The 25,509-nt window shown below is 44.6% G+C and overlaps 1 protein-coding gene across 1 annotated transcript in view; it reads left to right on the forward strand.

The window, feature by feature from the left end:
- IRAK1 (interleukin 1 receptor associated kinase 1) overlaps positions 1-25,509 on the forward strand; it is a 157,662-nt gene that overhangs the window by 85,231 nt on the left and 46,922 nt on the right. Inside the window, exons 9-11 of the mRNA XM_033922340.1 lie at positions 4,960-5,164; positions 14,105-14,173; positions 23,540-23,755. Of these exons, the coding sequence (XP_033778231.1) occupies positions 4,960-5,164; positions 14,105-14,173; positions 23,540-23,755 (490 nt within the window). The remainder of the gene's footprint in view (positions 1-4,959; positions 5,165-14,104; positions 14,174-23,539; positions 23,756-25,509) is intronic.

The following is a 25,509-nucleotide window of genomic DNA, read 5'->3' on the forward strand; positions in this document are numbered from 1 at the left end:
ACTGGTGGAGGAGATGGGGTTGTGATTTGAAACCATAAAAAAAGTAGTGAGAAACAAAGGATCATCAGAGTTCAAGAGATGTAAAATGTCCCTTCAATTTATCATCAAAATCCATAAGGTGAAGGATAGTCCACACTATAATTGACGCAAGAAGTAAGACTTGATATGGTCATGTTTCAGCAATGTGCCTGCGCCAGGAATTAAAAAAAAAATATATATATATATTATATATATATTTTTCTTTTTGGGGGGAGGAGCTATTAACCACTTTTTATGAAGGGATTCACCCGATGTACAGCAAGTATTTATTTATTTATTCAACCCAGGAGAGCTCAGAACGGTTTACATGAGATTATTTGGGTACTCAAGCATTTTTCCCTGTCTGTCCCCATGGGCTCATAATCTATCTAATGTACCTGGGGCAATGGGGGGATTAAGTGACTTGCCCAGGGTCACAAGGAGCAGTGTGGGTTTGAACCCACAACTCCAGGGTGCCGAGGCTGTAGCTTTCACCACTGTAGTGTAGTAAAAAGACCAAATATAAACAAATACAGTGAGTGAGGTAACCTCAAAATCAGCAAATTGAAACTTAATAATAGGACTACCATGAAACAGTTTGAAAAATGCACTGAAATTCAAAATAAGATAGCTATACAGCAATACAATGTCAGCATAATATTTATGAAACAACTGCCCTAATAGTCTATAAAATATGGACGTGTAAATGTAGAGATACAAAAACATGAGAGCAAAAAATAAAATGATTTTACAAAAATATACCCCCTCCCCTTTACAAAACCATAGAGTGGATTTTAGCGACGGCCGCAATGGTAACAGCTCTGACACTTATAGAATTCCTATGGTTTTTAGCTCTAGCTGTAGCGGTAACAGCTCCGATGCTCATAGAATTCCTATGAGCGTCGGAGCTTTTACCGCTGCAGCCGGCACTAAAAACTGCGCTATGGTTTTGTAAATGGGGGAGATAATGAAACAAACAACTTGCATATCAATTTATATACATTTATAAAAACTTTGTAAAAATGATCAACTCATAATAAGCTCTGCTATCAGATTTAGCGTGTGCTAATGGAATTATCAGCCTTAAAAGCAGCCGCTGATCGCGTGCCAGTCACGTGATGGTGCCGTTTAGAGAATATGTGGGGCTTTTGTTCTCTGCTGCACCAGTCCCTCCCTGTCAGGACTGGCCACTCTACTCCGCTGCACCGGCCCCCTATCAGTGTCGGTCAGCAGTGGCTTTCAGGGCTTACCAGGAGTTAAGCCGAAGCCAGCATTCCTCCTCCTTAGGGTTGCCCAGCTCCCAAAGGAACTTTTTCCTTCTGAGCTCTCTGTGCTGGGAGCTGTTCTTTTCAGTACCACAATCCACTCAGGGTGAGTGGACAGCTCCCAGCAGCACTAGCAGCTCTTATATAAATCAGCTCTTTACTCAGGCTCCTTGAGCTCCACAGCTTGGCCTCCCTCCGCTGGCCAGTCACAGGTACTCCACCCTGTCACACTCACTTAATATTCAAAGTACTGTAGAGAATGACACGAGGAAAAAATTAATCTCCGTTCCCGCCCCGTTCCCATGAGCTCATCCCCATCCCTGCCCCATCCCCACGAGCTTGGTCCCTCTCCCTACCCTGAAAAAACGCAGATCCTATCTGCATAAGCCTCAAATAGTTATGATTTTATTAAAGTATAAAAAGAGACATCATTCTGTACAATTGCCATTTAATAAACACAAATAATACAGAGCAAGGATCAACAAAACCCCTGTCTCCCCTCTCTTTCACAAATATCCCCTCCACTATTGTGAAAACTGAACAAACCAAATTACTACAGTACGCTATATAGAAAAATCAAGCTAATAGAATACTTCAGTCACACATTGCAGGAATAGTGTTAGGGGAGTGCAACTAGGGCAACTGCCCCCTGGTCAGAGAGAGAGCCCTAAACCAGCTGGAAGCTAAAGAAGCACAGCCTGGGCTTTGCAGTTCCCAGTTATGTCTAATACCAGCTCTAGCAAGATACATATTTCAAATCTGAAATATTCTAATCACAAAATATAAAATAAGTTATTTTTTTACTGCCTTTTGTCTGGTAATTTTATTCTTCAAATCTCATTGGTCTCAGGCTTTGGTTTTAGGTTCCTTCTGTCTTCATCGTGGCACGGCTGGCTCCTGAAGGTAAAATAGGCGCAAGAGGAGCTGGGGAGGAGATGCCAAGTCTGACACGGGTGCAATTTTTTTTACCACAGGAGCAAGACTTTTCACCGCTCCCACGGGGTGGTAAAAGGTCTTGTCCCCATTCCCATGGGACGGTGAAAGGTCTTGTCCCCATTCTTGCGGTAAACCAGTTGCAAATATCTCCATTCCTGCGGATTTACTGTGGTGACCACGGTTTGCTGCGGTAAACGGTCCCTGTGCCATTCTCTAATTCAAAGCAATCTATCCAGGCAGGAGATTTCCTGCCTGGTTAAATTGTGTGAGTCTGCCTAACTGCTGATATTCAGTGGCACTGTCTCACACAGTGCCACTAAATATCAGCACTTAATGCTCCTGCCCTGTCCGGTTATTGCCAGGTCATTCTGTGGGTTGAGTGGAACCAATACTTAACTGGTTATTCAGACTGGGTCAGCTACAGGCAGTGTGTAAGAGTTACTTCTGGCGTCCCTTAAGATTAAAGTTTTGTGAAGAAAGATTTGGAGGAGGTGAGAGGGAGGGAGGGAAGAAAAAAGAATTGTTGGACATAGGGGAGGCAAAGAAAGAGATATGCTGTACTGGAAGGGAGAGGAAGAATGTTGGACATTGGAGTGGAGGGAGGGAGAAAAATGTTTATTTTTGATTGATAGGGGGTGGGGCCAGGGCCTTTAAGATTGTTTGGCCCAAGTCTGGCTTTGTCTCCGTGGCCTTGCTCATCTCCAGTTTGTGGTAGGTCTATATATATATGTGACTAGGTTGATACTAAGATGAATGGGGGAAAAGGGAAACAGCAGGAGATTGAAAGCCACAGTTGTCTTTTAGAGACAACTCGTTGAAAGTTCAATATCTTGAGCGATAGCAGCAACTAAGAACTTTGTCAGGGACTTTGCATTGACTGCTACTACTTGAATTAGCACTTGTAAGCAATGTCTCCCACAGGAGAATTAACTACTTGACCAGTTATGTCTATAAAGTTAAATGCTGCTTCTGAGTCCAGAAAAGCCCAAGCTAGGGTGGATTGCTCTTTACAGTGGATGGTTCCAGACAGACCATCCAAACATAGGTAGAAAGACAGAAGTTCTGGCTGCCTAGGTATGCCTTCTCCCCACCCCCATTTCCATCTAAGTGTGGATGTTTTCCAGCTTCTGTGGGCAGTTACAAATAAGGTGTCCCTTTTTACCAGTCCTAGAGCTTGACGGTGCAGCTTCTCTTCATGGGAACGACTGGAAGCACCAGTTTGAATGGGTTCCTCAGCAGCTGTAACTTGTCAAAACCCTAAAAGGAGGTAGTGCTCAGGGTTTACTTGAAGGTTTATATGACCTGGTCTTTTCTGCCAACTATTCTCTGCCTGTTAATTGGATCAAACCATCTACGGTAATGGAGAGTCTAACTACATGGAATAGACCTTGTTTCACTGCCTCCATTAACCCCATCTTGATGTGTGGGCTCTAATGGCTAAACAGCAGCATACTCTTTAATGGGAGATTTCCTTTAGCTCTTAGAGGATCATTTTTCAGGGTTGTCGTATACTACTGCCATGATCTGAAAAAGGAAATCAAGGTTTGCAACATCACTTTGCTCAAGTGTGTTGAGGATTCAGATCTGTGGGACACCTTGCAGCAATAACACCACAAATCGTACTTTCTTTTGGTCTATGGGATAGGAATTGGGTTTCATAAATAGGTATGGTTTACAGTTGTTCATCTGGGAAAGGCTCATTTACATATGGAGTGGAGCTCACTGGTACAGGTGCATCACTGGCAACAGAGCTTTCAGTCTGACTAAAGACAAAACCTCCGACATGCTTTTTTACAAGTACTGGGAAGCATTTACATTGTATTTACCTAATATAGAGGGCATATTGTGACAATTACCAAACCTGCTATGCCTCTTGTCAGAGGTCCCAAAACTTTGCTGACTGAGGGCTACATTGGCTCTTTCAAATCACTGGAAAGCCAAGTGTTTTGTTGAGCAGGATTGGCAGTAGGAGAGTTCCCCTGTTCTCCTCTTCTACCATCTCCCAAAAGTATTCCCTTATACCTCTTGTCTTGCAATCCCATACAGCATATCTGGCATCTCCCATCTCCCTTATGACATAGCTTCTCTTCTTTCTTCCCACTAGGTCTAACATTTCCCTTCCCTCCCCCTCCCCCCCACCACCACCACCACCTCCATGGTTCCAGCATCTGTTTCTCCCCACATAGTTCTTCAAAATTGTCTTTATCTCCAGCAGTTAGTGGTAGTGATTTTAACCTCTTGCAGGCCTTCCCTCTGCCATGTCCCACCCTCGGCTGGAACTGGGAAGTTGAATCAGAGGAGACAGGATGTGGCGGAGGGAAGGCTCCGGGGTCAGTGGAGGCAGCATTTTGTTGATCATTGTCACTGCTGGCAACCACTGGAGATGAGGGCAAGTTTGAAGGATTGCAGGGAAGAAAGAGGGAGAGATGCTGGACCTTACAAGGGGTGAGGAAAGAGGTGTCAAAGGTGGAAGCAGCATTGTCTAGATGCAGTTCAGCTTGGGGGGCCACTGAGAGGGCTAAAGAGAAAAGGATCTTGGGCCATAGTTTGGGGACTTCTGTATCAGTCAGCTTTGTCATCTACAGCCACCATAATGAGGAGACACAATATAGTGGAGCTTTCTTGCGTGGCATTAGCTCTCCCATTTTACAGGTTTCTTTAGTCGTGCTTGCTGCTTGGGGGGTTTCCAGTTCTTCATGGTGGGCTTCTTCACATTTTGACACTTCTCTGCTTATTCTAGCGCCAACATCCTGCTGGATGAGACCCTGACCCCAAAGCTGGGAGATTTTGGTTTGGCTCGCTTCAGCCGCTACTCCAACAAGTCAGGCAAGAGCATGACTGTGGGCCAGACGCAAACGGTGCGGGGTACCCTGGCATATCTACCAGATGAGTATGTGAAGCAGGGCACTCTGACTGTGGAGCTGGACACCTATAGCTTTGGCGTGGTGAGTGATATAGCACCTTAATCCACTAGAAAACCTTTTCTGGTCAGATCACAGTAATGAGAGTAGTCGTCAGTGTATGAGAAGCTCTTGGTTAACTCAGTTTTCCCATTTGCCCTGTGCCTACCTTGTCACACCAAACATGCTCATCTCATCACCACTGACCTGCGTTTCTGCCCTAATGCATTTGAGTTCAATCACTGGTTTTGATTGACCCTGCTTCTGCTGCTGGCGATTCCAAGCACTCATCATCCTCTCAGCCGAGATGTATTTCTTCCAACTTCCTAGCATGTTACTTTAGTTTTCTTCTTTTTTTTTTTTTTAACCTTTCCAGTAGTTTTTTTTCTGCTGCTTTGTGTTTCCAGCTCAGTTGGCTCTGACTGTTAGTGGGCTACAGCACCATGAGCTTTCATTCACAACTCCCAGGGGAGTTTCCTTCTATGCATAGCACATCACTTAGTCCAGTTACCAGGGCCAGCCCTTTGCTGGTGACCACACACCAGATCTTCCTATGCAGTTCAGTACATGTGTTCCCAATGTCCAGATATCAGGGGGTAGATTTAAGAAAGATCACCTAAAATAGGCATGAATAATATGGGCACTAAGCACCAATCCTGTAACAGCAGTTGTGCAGGAAATTGCCATTATAGAGTGGTACGCACAAGCCTAACTTTAGACATGAGTAATAATAATAATAATCAGTTTATATACCGCAAGGCCGTAAAGTTTACAATAGTTTAAAAAAAGCAATAAAAAGTTGAATAGAACTAAAAAAGTTGAAAGTACTTATGCCATATGAAAGGCTGGTGTGTAGATGATCACAACCTAAAGGTAATGGTGGAATAGAAATCACTAATGTAATGTAAGTCATAGTCACCACTCCCCTAATCCACGGTAAAGGTTTCTATTAGAGAATGACATGGGGACAAGTTTGTCCTCGTCCTCGCAGGAACTCAATTTCTCCGTCCCTGTGAGTTTTGTTGCTGTCCCTGTCCCATTCTTGTAAGCTCTGCCTTAAACCGCACAAGCCTCGAACACTTATGATTTTAAAGTGTTTGAGGCTTGTGCAGATGAGGACGGAGCTTGCAGGAATGGGGCAGGAACGGGAAAGGAACTTACAGGGACACGACAGGGAAATGAGTTTCCGCGGGGATGGGGAAAAATTTGTTTCCGTGTCATTCTATAGTTTCTAGCCAAGAGCACTAAATGCTCTGATGCTCATAGAATTACTATGGGCATGAGAGCATTTAACATTCTGGGTTGTGGTGGAAACCTTTATCGCAACTTTAGTAAGAAAGGGTCAGTATTCTATAACTTAAGTGCACAACTGGAAGACCCCCCCACAAGCACACATCCTTTGTAGTTGCATGCTGTACCCTTTAGGAACTCTCATGGACATCACGAGACAGCACCTCTGCACTGGGAAAAAAATGATGATCATACAACTAGACCTCTCTGCAGCCTTTGATCTGGTAGACCACAACATACTCATACAAACTCTAGATGCAATAGGAATTACAGGAAAAGTTCTAACATGGTTTAAAGGATTCCTACAATCCAGAACTTATAGAGTCAAAACAAACAAAGAAAAATCGGAGCCTTGGTCCAACCCATGTGGAGTACCACAAGGATCTCCCCTATCTCCCACACTTTTCAACTTATACATTGCCTCCCTAAGCTCCGATCTAGATAAACTAGGCATTACCTCTTATAGCTATGCAGATGACATCACCATACTCCTCCCCTTCGACCAACTTGAACCATCCATGATAGGCACAATACACGGAACACTTGAAACAGTAGCAACATGGATGAAAAAACAGAAACTAAAAATTAACCTGGACAAAACAAACTTCATCCTTCTTGAAAACTGCAAAACCCCCAACCTTGACAAAAATAGAAATTAACTCGATCTCATACCCCATTCAACCCACGCTAAAACTCCTCGGAGTGCTGATAGACAGAAGCTGTACAATGCAACTATAAATCAACAAAATAATAAAAACTTCATTCACCACTATGAGAAACCTTAGACAAGTCCGAAAATTCTTTGAAAGAAAACAATTCCAACTTGTGGTTCCATCACTAATCCTAGGCCTAATAGACTACTGCAACTATATCTCCCCTGCCCAACAACAAAGATAAACAACTCCAAACAATACAAAACACAGCCCTAAGACTTATCTACTCTTTGAAAAAAATACGACCACATCACGGAGGCCTACCACGACTCACACTGGCTCCCAATACAAGCCAGAATACACTTCAAATTCCTTTGCCTACTATTCAAAGCTATAAACGGAAACAGATCTTCCTACTGGAACAATCGACTAACTCACTCCACCTCAATCAGACACAGGAGAACCCACACAATATTCACGCACCTGCAAACCAAAAATGTCAAACGAAAAAAAATATATGACAACCTTCTGGCCACCAGAGCAGCAAAACTGGACCGACAACTCACCAATTTGCTGACTTCAACCACAGACTACAAAACTTTCAAAAAAGAAACAAAAACCTTACTCTTCAAAAAATACATAAAACCAATATAACTTTACCAATAAAGTCCCAATCTCCACCGGCTTTACCAATCCTCTCCTTAGATAATTAGAACATGCTCTTTTATAATCTTATGTATTAAGATTATAACAATTCTTATGTAATCCGCATTGAACTGCAAGGTAAAGGCGGAATAGAAGTCACTAATGTAATGTAATTTAGGGGCTAAGGGCTGGAGTCACAAAGCAAACAGATTGTGTACCGATCGGTTTGCGACCCCTTTACGAGCAAATTTCCCTCCGGCCTGATTCACTTAACTCTCTTGCGATCTGCTTCGAATCTGTGCATGCAAATGAGGTGAAATGCATGCAAAGTAGACAGTGACGTGATTCACAACAAAATCAATCCGATCCAACTGGGCTAGCTGATCAACTGAAGAAGCGACTGCTGGGGATCAGTCGAAAAAGTCTTTCCGACTGGAAGCCCTGCTCTCTGCCCTGCAATCTATCCAGCCTACTCACCCTGCATGCGCCCTACTCTGCCCCGATCTTCCCCGAATCTCTCCTGCCCTTCCTCGGCCTGCGAGCCCGTGGTTTTAACCTGCGGGTTTAAAGCGGGTTAAAACCATGGGCTCGCAGGGCTAAAAACAATTTAAAAAAGTTAAAAGTTTTTTTTAAAAAAACCCAGCCCTGGCTCGGACGGGCATGCACAGACCATGTGGTCTGCACATGCGCACGGATCTCACAACAGCGATCCATGCAGGCAGATTGGGGCATTCCTCCGATCGCCCCCCCATCTGCATATTTGTCTTTACTGAATTCGTTGGATCTGGCCCGATCAGGCAGGTTAGTGAATCTGGCCCTTAATTCTATAGTATGTGTCAAGAAATGTGTCCAGATTAATTTGAGTTATAAACCTGACGCCTCAGCCCCACCACTCCACCGCAATGTAAAATTCAAAGAGCGGGAGATTTATTGTGGGAGCCTCATCATTGGCTGTCGGGTTTTTATCCTAAATTTATATGTTTTTATATTTTATATTTTTTTAGTAAATTTTCAGTATATATATCAGTCATTAGACTTAGACTTTAAGAAGTTTTAAGAAATAAATATTCTCTTTCTGAGTATCGTGATTTTGATTTTGAAAATACTTGATACTTATCTCAGCGTTAAACCCAGGGAGTCAGACCCGACATGTTTCACAGCATTTGTGTTTTATCAAGGGTCTCCCTGCAAAAATATTAAAAAGAGAAAAAGAGTCACATACAATTGTGTGCACTACTCCCCCCCTATCTGAAATTGTTTCAATATCCGTGGTAGTTCAATTCAAAAGTGTACTTACCGAGGGCGCCGCCGCCATCCGACTCCACTACATGAAAGTATTAGATTATACCAATCTAATTTGTAGGATTGTTTCAATATCCGTGGTAGTTCAATTCAAAAGTGTACTTACCGAGGGCGCCGCCGCCATCCGACTCCACTACATGAAAGTAGTGGAGTCGGATGGCGGCGGCGCCCTCGGTAAGTACACTTTTGAATTGAACTACCACGGATATTGAAACAATTTCAGATAGGGGGGGAGTAGTGCACACAATTGTATGTGACTCTTTTTCTCTTTTTAATATTTTTGCAGGGAGACCCTTGATAAAACACAAATGCTGTGAAACATGTCGGGTCTGACTCCCTGGGTTTAACGCTGAGATAAGTATCAAGTATTTTCAAAATCAAAATCACGATACTCAGAAAGAGAATATTTATTTCTTAAAACTTCTTAAAGTCTAAGTCTAATGACTGATATATATACTGAAAATTTACTAAAAAAATATAAAATATAAAAACATATAAATTTAGGATAAAAACCCGACAGCCAATGATGAGGCTCCCACAATAAATCTCCCGCTCTTTGAATTTTACATTGCGGTGGAGTGGTGGGGCTGAGGCGTCAGGTTTATAACTCAAATTAATCTGGACACATTTCTTGACACATACATTAATCATTTTTTTGTCTAGATTATACCAATCTAATTTTGGCGGCCATAGGTTTAATGAGCTTTAAGTGATAAGCGACATGGCATCAGAACAAATACAATTTGACGGATACAATGAAGAGCAGTTCCAAAAAACACTTCTGAGACCTGCTCTTCTGGACAATGACGAGACACCCCCTGCGGAATTTTCTTGGTTTGAGCTTGAAAATACCATGAAACGAGCCATTAGAGCAGAGCTACATTGTAGCACACTAGTCCAATACTTAAAGAATGCAATGATCCCGAGGGGTCTCCGTATTCTAAAAGAGCCTAAAATGATTACAACTGATAAATCATTTACAGAGCGTTGGACAGCGATTTTAAACAAATGCTCTAGAGACCTTATGATTCTTTTGGTGGAAACCACCGAAATTACAGAAAAAGAACTTTGTAATAAAGTCAGCATTATAGAGAATGAGCTTCAACAATCATTGGATACTAGCGACTTTGATAAAAAACTAAAAGAATTGAAAGTCAATATGAAGACCTTTAGGGATGATATCAGGACTAATAAAATTAAAAAATGGAAAAGAGACCAGAAGGATTACACACAAGACCGAGTTTATTCGTGGCAAAAGAAAACCTCAACAGTCACGTATAAGAAGAAAGTCACTTTTGACAGCACCTCGGGGGAGTCTGATATCTCGAGTGAAGGCCCAGCTGAGACGTCCACCGAGCAGCCAGGGGAGTCTACCAATGTAGACCCTCGCGGTCGGGGCAGGATGAGAAGGCAACGGACAAGGGGCAAAACGCGGGCAGCGTCCTCTCGACAGTGATTAATCTTTCAACTATAACTCTCACAAATTCCCAATCGGAAATTTTAGATAAAGGATTGGGATTTGTTAGGACCCACCCTCCGGATTTTTTTAAACTACACGCAGCATTTAATGCATTTATAAGGAAGATGCAATTAAAAGTTTTTTTTGGAGACAAACAGGAGCAAGATCTTCAATGCACGGAGGAGGAGCTAATGGACGATTCACGTACATTATGTAGGGATTCCATCCCAATATGCAAAACAAAATCATCATGGGTTCCCCCGGGGCCTATGGACCCTTTGATCCATACTTTTCGACAGTTAGTTACTGCTGAATTGAAACACCTTCAAAAGACTTGGCAGAACACGGGGCCTTACAATATAAAAACATATAAATTTAGGATAAAAACCCGACAGCCAATGATGAGGCTCCCACAATAAATCTCCCGCTCTTTGAATTTTACATTGCGGTGGAGTGGTGGGGCTGAGGCGTCAGGTTTATAACTCAAATTAATCTGGACACATTTCTTGACACATACATTAATCATTTTTTTGTCTAGATTATACCAATCTAATTTTGGCGGCCATAGGTTTAATGAGCCTTAATTCTATAGAACAGCACCTAAGAACAGTTATGCATGTAACTACAGATTAACGCCACTTAACACATCAATTAACGCCACTTAAGGGCTATTATTGGAACTTAAGACCAATTGGCACCTAATTATTAAGTTAGACATGTAACTAGCAGTATTTTATAACTTGCATACCCAAATTTGTAATGTAGTTAGAAATTTCAATGTGCAGCTTTATAGAATCCAGGGGTAGGTGTGTGTGTTGAGCAATGGTGGATACTTTCCCGCCGTGTCCCACCATCTCCCTCCCCCTCACCTTATGTGCCGAATTGTTCTTCTCCCAGCGGCACACTTTTAACAAATTATGCGCGCAGCTGCTTCAGTTGAATCTTCTCCTCTGACGCAACTTCCTGTTTCCGGTTGCATCAGAGGAGGATTTAACAGAAGCAGCCGTGCCCACATGCGACTTGTTGAAAGCGTGCCGCTGGGAGAGGAACAATTCGGCACATAAAGTGAGGGTGAGGGAGGGAGAGCAATGGCAGGATGCAGTGATCGGGCGGGTGGGGGCTCCTGGATTGTGTGATCCATGATCGCACATCATGTTCCCTTCACTGTGGAGGCAAGACCATTCACTGCTCCACGGGGCGGTGAATGGCCTTGTCCCCGTCCCCGCAGCGACTACTATTTTCTCGCTCCCCATTTCGACGGGTACCCACGGCTAGTCACGGATATCAACCACCGTGTTATTCTCTACTCTCCATGAGGCTAGTAGATGGCAGATTTTAAACACTTCAAAGAAAATTTTATTTTTCCAGTTAACATATAGCTTTTATTTATTTACTAGTGTTTAAGCCCGTTACATTAACAGGTGCTAGAGTAGATGTCTGTCTGGGGTTTTTTTCTTTGTCTCTCTTTCCTTGGACGCTGTCTGTCTGTCATTCTTTCTGTCTGTGTCGCTCCCTGGCCCCCTGCCTGCCTGTATTTCTCTGTTGCGCCATACCTGCCTTTCTCACTGTGGCCTCCTTCTGCTTCCCCCCCTCCCAGAGCAAAACATGATTGCTGTCTGCCCCCCAGCACAACCCCCCTCAAAGCAGCCCCCTTTTCCTCTCCCCCTCCACCTCTTACCAGCATGGGATACATGATTGCTGTCTGCCTCCCAGCACACCCCTCCCCCCCAAAGCAGCCCCCTTTCCCTCTCCCCCTGCCCCCTGTTGTGCCAAACCTGCCTGCTCCGTGGCCCCCTTCTGTTACCCCCCCTCCCAGAGCAAAACATGATTGCTGTCTGCCCCCAGCATACCCCTCCCTCCAAAGCAGCCCCCTTTACTTCTCCCCCTGCCCCCTGTTGTGCCATGCCTGCTCCTGTTGTGCATGCCTGTTCTTACTCTCCCTCACACTGGCACAAACCGCTGCCGCCGCTGCTGCCGCTGCTGCTCCTCCTCTTCAAAACAGCCTGCTGAGGATCGCCGGCCGGCTCCAACATATTTATCCACATTCTTGATAGCATATCTTCTTTTTCCATTAGTTTGTCGCTTTTTGTCATTTATACATATCTTACCACAGACGCTTATACATATCTTACCACAGACGTTTAGTATAACCACTTCTGATTTGTTTTTTTAATTTATTTATTAGATTTTCAGTTTAATTACCAAGCATAACTTGTACAGAAAGCAAAATTAGACTTATGATTATTATTCCATCATTGTTGACAATATCCAGAAAACAGAAATAAATTAGACTAATTATGCTCAAGTCCTCAAATTGAATCCAAAATGTTATAATCTAGCGAGAAACAAAAAGCAAATTTAAAATGTAAAGGCTGAATAAAGCATTGAGTTAGGTGTATATTTCATCAAATAGGGCTCAGGATTGTTCTTTTTCCAAGCGAGATAAAGACAAAAAGGTTGAACTTGACTTTTTCCAGAAATGGAGGCAACATCTCCTCCGAAATATCCAATATTTCAAGTAAATATCTTTTAAGCATTTTCCTAGGAGTTACAGACGTAAGCCTAGGGAAATTTATCAATCTTAAATTATTATACCAGTCTTCTAAGACTAACATTATCTTTTATCAAATTCTCATGCAATTGCTTAAAAGTTATCATGTCCTGATCATGTTTCTGAAGCAGAAGATTAGAAGCAGTCACTTCAACTTTCATATCTTTGAGCTCTTTAGAATGTTCCATTAGTTTCCCTTCAATTTGTTGAAGATTGGGACTTATGGCCTTAACAAAACCCCACCCACTGTCCCCACCCGCGTAGACTGAGATGAGTATGACTAGTTATACTACATGAGTTAATAAAGAAAATTGCACTATCAATCTCACTCGTCTGTATGGAAGAAAGTTTGTTTTCATGCAGCCGACACTAATGAGGTTTATAAACTTTAGAAAGTATCCATGAAGATATACCTTTAGAGACCATATATACTAATAATATTTACTTAACAAAACCAGCCATAAGATCCCATAAAGACTCCAGGGTTACTACCACTTCTGATTTTTATACATCCTTTTCTCCACATGTTCACATTTTATTCAGTTCACATTCTCAACGCATGCATTATCCATTATTTCTCACTTACACAATTTTTTCTAATACTCCCCTTTTATTTTCTCATACGTTTATACATGCATACATTTTTTTTACAGGACTCCCGAAGAAGGTTTTTTAACCAAAACACAGACTATATCTGGTTCACCCTACATGGGTCCACATTCTCCATTGATTGTGGTTGTCTTCTTATGATTTACATTGTTTATGCACACATTGGACTTCAGCCCCCTAATGGTATTTTGTTATATATATTAATAAACTTTTAATTTTTCATCAAGAACATCAGCTGCACAGTTTTTGCTTTTTGTTTTTGATGTTATCCTTGACAGCAATATACAGACCTCTTTCCAGAGCTTTCTTCAGAAGCTTGTATATGTTCCTGAATATATGCAGTAGATTTGTATAGCCACACAATTGTAGTATGCCTGTCTCTGATCAATTCTTCTCTTCATAATTAAGTGGAACACACATATACTTGCAATCCTTTGTACCACAACTTCCAAGTTCATGAGTGTTCTGTTTCACAGGTGATGTTGGAGATTTTGACAGGCCAGGAGGCCATTCAGAATGATAGCAATGCCAAGACCAAGTATCTGGTAAGGGACATGATGAGCAGGCCTGTTCTTCGTGCTCTACCCTTATCCACAGATGGCCAAGGTGGACTGAGAAAGGCCGAAGAGCCCCAACTGCCTCTTGTGTATCATCTCGGGGGTAATTTTATAAGTGACTTGAGCATGTGGGCCAGTGATTTATACGTACAAATAAGTGCTTATAAAATTATCCATAAATGCAAATAGCAGAGTAGGAGTGGGGAATGGGCAATTTGAACAAGATCAGCATGTATAAGCTTATGATGTAAATGAATTACATATGTACTGATTCATACCTGTCAAATTAATAAAGAGTCCAAAGCTCCCCACATTTCAATACATCTAATAATAATAATAATACATTTCAAAAAGGAGGTATTGATGCCCCTCATTTAGAATATTGTGTACAATTCTGGAGGCCACACCTTCAAAAAGGTCCAGAGGAAGGCTTCTAAAATGGTGCATGGTCTTCGTCATTAGGCGTAAGGAGACACACTTAAGTATCCCAATCTGTATATTTTTGAGGAAAGGCAGAAGAGGGGAGATATGATAGAGACGTTTAAATACCTACGTAATGTAAATGCGCATGAGTCGAGTCTTTAATTTAAAAGGAAACTCTGCAATGAGACGGCATAGGATGAAGTTAAGAGGTGATACGCTCCGGAGTAATCTAAGGAAATACTTTTTTACAGAATGGGTGGTAGATGCATGGAACAGTCTCCCAGAAGAGGTGGTGGAGACAGAGCCTGTCTAAATTCAAAAGGGCCTGGGATAGGCACGTGGGATCTCTCGGAGAGAGAAAGAGATAATGGTTACTGTGGATGGGCAGACTAGATGGGCCATTTGGCCTTTATCTGCCATCATGTTTCTTTCTTACATGCTGTAGTGCTTGATCAAACATGGAACAAGTCTGTCAGATATGGAGGAAAAAGCCTTGGAATCAAAGGTGACTATCCTTGTAATGTGGCATTCTAAGTTTAGAACAATCATTCATATATATGGAGGTGTTTTATGCCGTTGATGCAGTGCTGGATGAAGCCGACATATGTTAGCTTACCCTAGTGGGGTAGGGCAAGACTGCTCACCTTGAGTCTGAGGCTTTTTCCTCTATATTTTGTTCATATAGTGATCATGCACTAAGACACATAAGATGTACTGAAACATGGGGAACTTTGGACTCTTATTAGTTTGACTATCCCCTACTACCTTTTTTTGAGTCTGATCCATATCTGCACATATGAGTATAAAGTTGCTCTAGCCTCAGAGCAGGATTAACTTCTGTGTAAGAGCTTTCAAGGGGGCAGTTTTATACACAGATGCATGGCTGTCTTCTGTAGAAAAGATGCAGCCTACATGTCTAGACACACTTGTGTAAAATTTACCTTTTCTGTGTACCACATAAAACCTGCTGCTCTTTTCTGATATTCCCTTCCTCTAGTACCTCACTCTTCCAGTCTCTTGTGTCTTTGATATCTAAGAGAGAGGCCTATGTGATCTTAAAAGCTCCTATAATGTAGTTTTCTTGTTCGTTTTATAGGCTGCAGAACTAGCAGGTTTTCTCGCAGTTACCCTTTGGTTTAAGAATAATTATTTGCATGTGTCTAGTATGTGGCACTGCATTCCTGTTTCTGTCTATTCAATCATTATGTTGCTTATCCCTCTTCTTTCTCACTCTCTAGACCGGTACAGTTCTTAACTGATGGGTAATAGCTCACTGTGACCAACAGGTGGAGATTGAGACCAAAACTTTGGTTGTAATATATTAGCTGAGGCTCCCCCTCCTAAACCAGTCTTGCTCAGTCTCCAAGCAGGTGGTAAGCTAGAAAAAAATTTAGGCTACCCTTGTTAGAGCTGTTGGACTTTGTTTAGGACCCCTGGTCCCCTTTTTGGTGCCGGACAGATGGATCCTGTTTGGGGGTCCGTCCGACCTCAGGGGTGTCAAACCTGATGGTCTCAACTTGGTTCCTCCCTCCCTTTCCTCCACCTCCCCAGGTTTTTGTAGAGGTGCCTCAGCTGGTAGCCTGGCCACCGATACCAGTCAGGCCTTCGGCTTAGAAAGCCAGTGGAGTCTATTCTGAAAAACAAAACAAAAAAACAAATTCTGAGACTGCTGGTCTAAAGGGTATTTTCCCTTTAAATTTACGGTATTTTATTGTATTTTTCTGCTAACTGGCACTTTTATCTGAGCTAGGTTGGTATTGCGCAATGAGCACTTTGCAGGGGAAAAAGTGCTCATTGTGCTCCAGACAAGGCACTCACAGCAGGTCTGTGCAAGCCGGAGCGGAGGGGAATCCTCGTCTGCATCGGGTGCTGGCGTCCAGGGATACCCTCCGCATGTGCCTCGTGAGTTGGCAGTGGACAGCTGGGAAGCCTGGGCTTCCCCCGCCGCCAACGCAGGAGGTTCCCCAGCCGCCGATGGTCAGGACAAAAATGATTCCCTTACCGCCGACGCTGATGGAGACTCCTTTACCACTGCTGCCGGCTTGCCTGCTGTAGCGGCTGGGGCGATTCAGGCCTCTCAGACGCTGCAGGCCTCAGGAGCTCCGATTATGGTGGGAAGCACCTCCGTTTTTTCTTTAGCCTCAGGTGACCTTCCCCCTATACTGGAGAGACAGGGGCAGGTTTCTGCTAGGTCCCCTGCTGTGGCAGGGAGTCCCATGGGACCGCCTGGGGGGTTTTCCCCAGATTTTGTTTTAGCCTTCTGTAAGGCTAATCTGATTGCAACCAGAGGTCCTGCTTCCACCGGGGGGGTTGCCCTCAATGTCCTCTACGGTTCGGCCCCAATCAGTTTTGTTTCCCTCTGCTCCTCTCTCGTCCAAGCAGCCACGGATCTCTTGGGATGATGCCTTTTATCAGGAGGATCAGAATTTGGTTGATGAGGACCTGGACCTTTGGGATGACCACCAAGATCCTTTTGGGGGAACAGATTCTGTTAGTGGCATTTTTGCGCTTCTGTTGGCTTGCGAGGACTCGTCTGTGGTGTGCATTTTTCAGCGGGATGAGCTTATTCTTCAGGTCTCCTTGGTGTTACGTTTCAAGGACACTGTGTCAGATGCCCCACTTCTGGTGGATCCCTTGCTTCAGGGGATCCGCTTGGCTTCCCACTCTTTTCCTATGCATCAGGATATTTGGGATATTGTGCTCGCACAGTAGCAGGTGCCGGATGCCCTTTTTCACTTTGCACGTTCCATGGCCTGCCTTTATCCCCTCCCCAAGAGGGTTCGAGACAGCTTAAAGTCGTTTGTGGTGGATGCGGTGGTCTCAGCCTGTTGAGGAAGGCTCTGCTTTGAGGGACCCTGAGGAGCGTAAGTTGGAGTCCCTCCTTAAACAGTGTTGATGTTGCTGCCCTTGCGGTCCAGGCGGTGATGTGTGGCGGTCTGGTTGCTCGGGTTTGTTTTCGGTGAGCCGTGCATGTCCTTGACCTTGAGCCTGATAACTGGGACTCAGTAGAGCAGGAAGTAGCCAAGATTGAGATGGGTGCTTCTTATCTCTTGGATGCCATGTATGACCTGTTGCAGGCTTCGGCCAAGCCTATGGCTCTTGGGGTGGCTGCACGTTGTACCTTGTGGCTTCGGGCATGGTTGACGAATGCGGCAACCAAGGCTAAGCTGACAAAGTTCCTCTTTAGGGGGTCTTTCTTGTTTGGAGAGGATTTGGACAAGTTGGTTTAGACCTTAACTGATTCTAAAGTGCCTCCTTTGCCTGAAGGCAGAGCTAGGCCGCTGGCGCAGGGTGACACTGCTTGAGGGCGCATGCATGATTTCCACTGGCTCTGCCCTGGTCGAGGGGCCACTTCCTTTCCAGCCAGAATATCTCATCACAGAGATATTCTGGCCGAGGGGCTAGACGCTGTAGTTCAGCCATAGCCGACGGCGGGCCTTCTGTACGTGTTCCCTCCGTGGCTGTTAGTGGGCAGAGTTCTTCGCATTGTTCGGCATCTCAGCCTTGTGATTCTGGTGGCCCTGGACTGGCCCAGGCATCCTTGGTACACGGATTTGGTTCGTCATCTGGTGGCGGATCCTTTGCCCCTGTCTCTCATCCGACCGTCTGTTTCAGGGCCCCATTCCAATGTTCGATCCGGGTCCCTTTTTTCTTTGAAAGGAAACACCCAGGTAAGAAAGGTTATTCAGACAAAGTGATCTCCACTCTCTTGGGGTCCCGGAGACTTTCCACTTCTAGGGCTTATGTGCGCGTGGAGTGGTTTCTTTTCACGCTTCCTTGCCTAACATCTTGCAGGATGGCCTGGATAGGGGCCTGGCTTGGTCTTCTCTCCGGGTTTAGCTTGCGGCCTTGTTTGCCTTTCGTGGGTTGTTACGGGGTGAGCGTTTGTCTGTTATGGATGTGATTTGTTTTCTGCGGGCAGTCAAATTGCTCAGACCTCCCATACGGCCAGCTGTTCTGTCTTGGGATCTTAATCTGGTCCTGTCCATGCTGGTAGGCCCTCCCTTTGAACTTTTGCTTGTTGAAAGACCTTACTCTTAAAGCGGTCTTTTTGGTAACTATTACTTTCTCTTGTAGGTCACCCTTGCTGGAATTTTTGAAGGATCGGGTTGTTCTGCGTCCTATTCCTTCTTTTCTGCGAAAGGTGGTTTCGCCTTTTCATGTCGATCAATCTTTAGTCCTCCCAGTCTTGGGTAGTCAGGAGGGCCCTTTGGAACAGTGGCAGTTGCGTAGGTTGGATGTTTGTCGAGTCCTTCACTCTTGTGTTCAGCGGACCCAGGCTTTCCAGAAGTTGGATCATCTTGGTCCTGTTAGTGGACTCTCGTAAGGGGGATGGCGTTCCAAGGCTACCATTGTGCCTATTGTCAAGGCTGTCTATTGCTTCTGCATAACTTCTTCAGAAAAAGCCTGTTCTTGTACAATTCCTCTGGAGGCTGAACTCGAGGGTTCTTGCATCTACTCTAGCCTTGGCTGCAGAATCTACAAACAAATCCATCCCCCCTCTCCGAGGTCAACTCCCTGGACACTCCCCTCTAAGCTCAGTTTGTTTCTGCAGCCTTGCTGCTGACTTATAGTTTCTTCTGCTCGTTAATTTTTTTCTTAATTTCTAGTCTTTTATTTTGTTCTGTGCTGCCGGTATTGCCCAAGTGCTGCAAATTCACTCTGGGGGAGTGATCTTTCGGCAGGAGATCGCAGACTTTTACTTAAATATTGTCTGCTTCTGGGTTGTGCCCTGTTAGCAGAACCTGCAGTAAGCCCCCTGGACTGCCTTCAGATTGGATCGGGTCTCCAGACTGGGAGCCATCTCACCCTGGGTTCATCCGCTAAGGGGTAGAGCGCAGGCAGTTGTGATTCTGTGGAGGTACGTCAGGATCGGAACTGGGACCGCGTGTCTTCCCTGAGGGATCCTGGTGGTCATTATCTGCGGTAACAGGGAAGGTGAGGCAGTCAGATGACCTGAAAATCCAGTTTTATCAGCTCCTGAGGTACTGATCTCCTTGCTTGCACTGTGTATTGCTGGCTGGCATTGAATTACATTCCAGCACATGTCTCCGTAGTGTGTGTACCCCTGAGTTTGGCAATTTTGGGGGGTGCTAAAATCAGGGTTTTGGGTGGTTAACCTGCATGCCCTGGTCTCCTCCCCTATAAAATTGCCGTTTTTCTGGGTTCCCTGTGATTTTTCCCGGGCCGTTTTAGGGCAAAAATGGCACCCGCAGCGGCCATCTTAGATTTACATTTAAGTTTTTAAAAGTATATTTTTCGACCTTAGAATCTTTGTTTTTGCTCCAAACTTCACATATGGCCTCTTCAGGATAGGATGGCATGGATTCATGACTTAGATGTGGCGGATGGCTGCCGGATTCGCAGCTGTATATTATATGTGCTGCGGGCCACAAGGGGGGTGAGAAGTATGCGGATCCCATACTCCCTCCGGAGATGCCCTATCACACTCCAGTTCCTCCAGAGTTGCAGTAGCCATGTTCTGTGCGCCTAAATTGGGCGCGAATGATGCTTCTGTGAAACGCAAGCGCAGTTCCTTGGAAAAGTCTCATATGTCTGCTAATTTTTCGAGATTTGAGATGTACAGAGGCTCTGGCCGCTGGGCCATGTTTTTCCCCAGAACTTATAGATATGTGGTATCTGACTTTAAAAAAAAAAAAAAAAAAAGGGCTTTGCCTGTTTCTCCCACTCAGACTCCAGTGCAACAGTCTGTTCCACTGTTGGATTCCAGCAGGTCGGATGGTTCCTCTGCTGGAGCACCAGAGAGCAGGCGGCCTATCCCCGCCATTGCTTCTGCTTCAATCTCTATGCCCTTGCTGTTGCAGGTTTCCGCGGCAGAGTCCACGGATGTGTCTTTCTTAAGCAGATCTTGGTTAGACCCAGAACACTGGGCTCCGAGACTTTGGGGAATGACCAGGTGGTGCACCAGCTCTTCCAGTCTAGCCGCCTGCCTGACCTTATTTCTGAGTGTCTGCGGTCACTGATCCTTGCTTCAGACCGAGCATTTCAGGCAGAATGTTCAGTCATGAGTTCTACACCTCCGCTATCCGCCTCATTTCCAGACAATGCGGATTTTGCAGAAATGATCTTAGAGGTTTGGACCGGGAGTCCCCTGAAATGTAATGTAGAGTCCCCATAGTAAAGTTGTATCCCATGGCATCAGAGTTCACCAAGTGCTTAGTCCTGCCGGCTATGGCTAAGGTCACTAAATGTCCCTCTTTGCCCTCGCATGGAGGGGGTTGTCCCGAAGGATATTCAGAATAGAAGAATGGATTTTGTTCTCAAGCTTTTTTTTGATTCCACTGCGGTGGAAGTGCGAGCTGCGGTGGCCACTTCCTTTGTGGCCCGGGCATGTCACACCAAGCTCCGCTAGGATCCCGAGGAGGTTGTCCTTCATGACCTCAACTTCCTGGTCTCTGGGGTGAATTGTTGGCAGACGCATTCTATGACATCTTGAAAGTTTTTGCTAAGCTGGGAGCTTATTCCGTTTCCGTTAGGCGAATGCTATGGTTTTGCCAGTGGTCAGGTGATTCTTCATCTAAGGTTACGCTAAGCAGGTTAGCTTTTAAAGGTTCGCTTTTGTTTGGCAGGGTTTGGATGTCCTTATGACCGGTGTTCAGGACGTTAGTCTAAGGTGCTTCATGGCTCTAGACTTCATCCGACCAGGGGTGTGGGACGGCCGAATTTTCATCCCTACAGGTGCACTTCCCAGTTCGCCGGGCCCCCAGCGACAGGACAATATTTTGGTGCGCCCTCAAGACCTCGCTTTGGAGGTCTAGCGCGCCAACAGTCTTCCAACTCCCATCCTCATGCCCCTCCCAAGAGAAAGTACTGACACTAGGCCTATGGCGGGTCCCCACTCCTGGATCGGGGTGGTTTTTGAGGACTGTGCTTTCTTTCTCCTGAAAGTGGTTTCCTCGTTCCATGTCAACCAGCAGTGTGGCTGCCTAAGTTTGATCCATTGGGCTCCAAGTCGAAGGACCGTGTTTTGCGATATCTAGATGTGTGGCATCTCATTTTGAGATACCTGGAGGCCACAAATGACTTCCATCTCTTTGTCCTGGCGGGCCCCACGCACCAGGGTCAGCCTGCGTCTAAGGCATCCATCTCTAGATGGATCCGTGCGGCCTTTCTGCTGCCTTTGTGTCAGCGGGGAAGAAACCTCCCCTTGAGGTGAAGGATCACTCTTCCAGAGGCATGGCTTCCTCGTGGGCAGAATCACCTGCGGTTTCACCTGAGGAGATTTGTAGAGCAGCTATATGGGCCTCTTTTCATACATTTACCAAGTTTTCCTGACCTTGATATGACGGCTATGCATGATACCGTTTATGGAGCTTCTGTTTTGGTGGCAGGCTCATCAGGCCCCCCCTGATACGTTGTGACTACTTTGATATGTCCCTCAAATTCAGCCTCCAGAGAAATTGTACAAGAATGAAAGATTAGGTTTCTTACCTCTGCTAATCTTTCTTGTAAATCTCCTCTGGAGGCTGAACTCCTGCCCGTCTTTTATGTCCGATTTGCAGGTTGCCTGTTCAGTAACGGGTAAGCTGAATTTCTGTCTTTGCCAGCCTTGCTAAAAATCATATCAGTGTCTTTTTATGTAAGGTTAAGGGGTTTGGGTCCCTGATGGTGGCCCCTTCTGATCCTCAGGCTGTGTCTCCTTTAGCAAAAATTTTTGCTGTTTTGGAGTTTATAAATGTTCAAATTTATTGTTTGGCAAATTTGGCCTTATTGGCATTCGTTGGTTGTATATTTGTGTATCATGAGCAGAATTGACTTGTAGCGGGGAGTCCCCGCACCCCTCCTCTCTCTTTTATTGTGTTTCCTGTTTGTACATGATCTGAACTTAGAGGGGAGTGTCCAGGGAAGTGACCTCGGAGAGGGGGATGGATTTGTTTGTAAGTTCTGCAGCCAAGGCTAGAGTAGATGCAAGAACACTCGAGTTCAGCCTCCAGAGGAGATTTACAAGAAAGAAGATTAGCAGAGGTAAGTAACCTAATCTTTCGTTCTGGAATTTCTGAAGGCTCATTCCATTCAGGGTCAGGCAGCTTCTTGGGCTGAGTCTTCTCTTGTGCCTCCAGTGGACATCTGTAAGGCTGTGGTTTGGTCTTCTTTTCATTCCTTTGTTTGCCATTACCATGTGGACGTTCAGACGCATCGGGATACGGTGTTTGGTAAGCGGGTTTTGGTGTTGGCCCTTCAGGGGTCCCACTCTTGATGGGAACTGCTTTGGTATGTCCCATCAGTTAAGAACTGTACTGTTCTAGAGTGTGAGAAAGAAGGAGAAATTAGGTTCTTACCTACTAATTTTCTATCTTTTAGTCTCTAGACTGGTAGAGTTCCCCACCCTATCTGTCTTTCTGCTGTGTTTGCGAGTTTTCTTCATGTGAAGATTTTGTTTTTTCTGCAGGTTCTAGTATTTTTTCTAGGGCTGGGGAGATATAAGAGCAGCGGCTATGGCACAGCTGGTCTGTGGGGACATTTCACTGCAGGGTTTTGGTTCTATGCATTTTCCAACAGCGTTACAATACGTTTGTTGTTGTTTTTTTCTTCTATTCGGCAGACTGGTTTAGGAGGGGGAGCCTCAGCTAATATACTACAACCAAAGTTTTGGTCTCAGTCTCCACCTGCTGGTCACAGTGAGCAATTACCTATCAGTTAAGCCCTGTACCGGTCTAGAGAGACTAAAACTAAACTAAACTAAACCTTAAGTTTATATAAAAGAAAGAAAATTAGCAGGTAGGAACCTAATTTCTCCTTTCTGCACACATTCCTTTTCTCTAACTTACCTGGTTGTTCCTCTCCAGCCAACCCTCCTACCCACAGGGCCTCTTTGCTCTGAAATGTGGATATTTTTTAGGGATGGGGATCTCAGTCATGGATGCTAGCCTTGTATTACATCTACCAAGTCTCATCTTTCGCATGCTACAGAAGGATTTGATCAACGAAGAAGAGGAGGAGGACACAGAAGAGCTGCAAAATAGCACAAACCATGCCAATAGAGCTTTGAAGATTGGATCGCGCATTTGCAGGAGGCATTTGGACCCTCGTCCAGGCCGCTGTCCTGAGTTTGTGTCTCTGGAGTTGTGCCAATTGGCCTACCAGTGCCTCCTCAATCGTTGGAAAAAAAGACCCAAGATGGCAGAGGTAGGCAAGAGTCAAGGTTTTTAGCTGATTCTGACTTCTGGGGCTGATGTCATTAAGAATAAGCAGTTGTTAGAATCGATGCTAGCTTTCTGCTTTATCATTCAAACAGGCTGATTTATTTATTTTAGTATTTATACACCGCTTATAGCCTAAGCGGTTTACATTTAGGTAGTCAAGTATTTCTCCCTATGTGTACCTGGGGTGGTGAAGTGTTAAGTGACTTGGCCAGGGTCACAAGGAACAGCGCTGGGCTTGAATCTGAAACCTCAGGATGCTCAGGCTGCAGCCCTGACCACTAGGCCTTTCCTATCATATAAGAGTTAAGACTGGTTTTAAGAATCTCGGGCATCCAAATAAATGGATTCGTGCCCAAACGGCACCTAAGTTAAGTGTTCTAATTGGCCATTAATGATGCGGTCATTGACTGTGCTGTTAAAAACCAATTAAAACCTAATAAAGTAGGCACCATAATCGGCATTGAACATCAAGAGGTGTGGTTATGGGCGTGGTTGACGTTTGGTGCTGCTAAGTGTAATTCTACATTGAAGATAAGACGCCAGAAATGTAGGCCTGTAAAACCCTGGCAGTTTTATAGAATAGCGTAAATTCGCACCTAACTTGCACAATGGGATTTACACCTGATTTCAGTTGATAAAAGTCCTCACAGTTAAAGTTGAACACAGATCCTGGTGGTACACTGATTTTTGAATACAGGATAAAAGCACTCTGACAAAGCCGTGCCGACAATTGCGCGCAGGGATGAATGCCCGCCACCGCCTGAAGCCGCTCCGACCGTTCCCATTAGCGTTGTGAAGGAGGGTTTGGGGGAGAACCCCCCCAGTACACTGAGAAATACTCGTGCTCACATTGAGTGCGAGTATTTCTTTGTATAGTGGGGGGTTCCACCCCACACCCTCTCACAGTCCTAACGGGAACGGTCAGAATGGCTTCAGGTGGCGGCGCACATTCGTCCCTGTGCACAATTGTTGGCGCACCAATGTCCAGTGCGCTTTTGATGGGTCACCGATCCTGGCACTATGTTCTGTTCTGTTTTTAAAAAAACACCCATTCCTGAACACCCTCTATAGAATACAGTTCAGAGCTGCTTTTTTTCAGCACTGAATTCTGAGTAACGTTTACCAAATCCAGCCCTCAGATATAATCATATAAAGTTGAACAAGTTTCAGGTTTCATTCAAGCAGTTTTAACTCTTCATAGGTCCATTTTTTTTTTAAATTATTTTTATTTATAACCTTTTCAATTTTAAATCAAGCATACATAACTTGAAAAAGATCAGAAATAAAAAAAGAATCATATAATTATACAACCAAATGTATTGAAAACATTAACTAATATTTAGTCCACAATTTCAAAAATCAAGAAAGGAAAATTTCATCAGTTTGAAAATAAAATTCTATATTAGAGTAACGGCAATAGATAACCCAAGCTACAGCCGGATGGCAGGTCATTTATCATTGGACTGAGATTCCAACTAGAGAGTTGCGCGGGGACAGAAATCCCACCCGTCCCCGCCAAAGTTCCACCCGTCCCCGTGAGGAATCCCACCCGTCCCCACCCGTCCCCGTGAGGATTCCCTCTGTCCCCACCCGTCCCCGCGAGGAATCCCCTCCGTCCCCACCCGTCCCCGCGAGGAATCCCCTCCGTCCCCGCCCGTCCCTATAAACTTCAGAAATAGTTATTTCATTTAATTATGCTACTGAATTAAAGGCTCTGGTAGAAACCCATTTACAAAT

The sequence above is a fragment of the Geotrypetes seraphini genome, chromosome 1 (assembly GCF_902459505.1).
Source record: "Geotrypetes seraphini chromosome 1, aGeoSer1.1, whole genome shotgun sequence".
Lineage (NCBI taxonomy): Eukaryota > Metazoa > Chordata > Amphibia > Gymnophiona > Dermophiidae > Geotrypetes > Geotrypetes seraphini.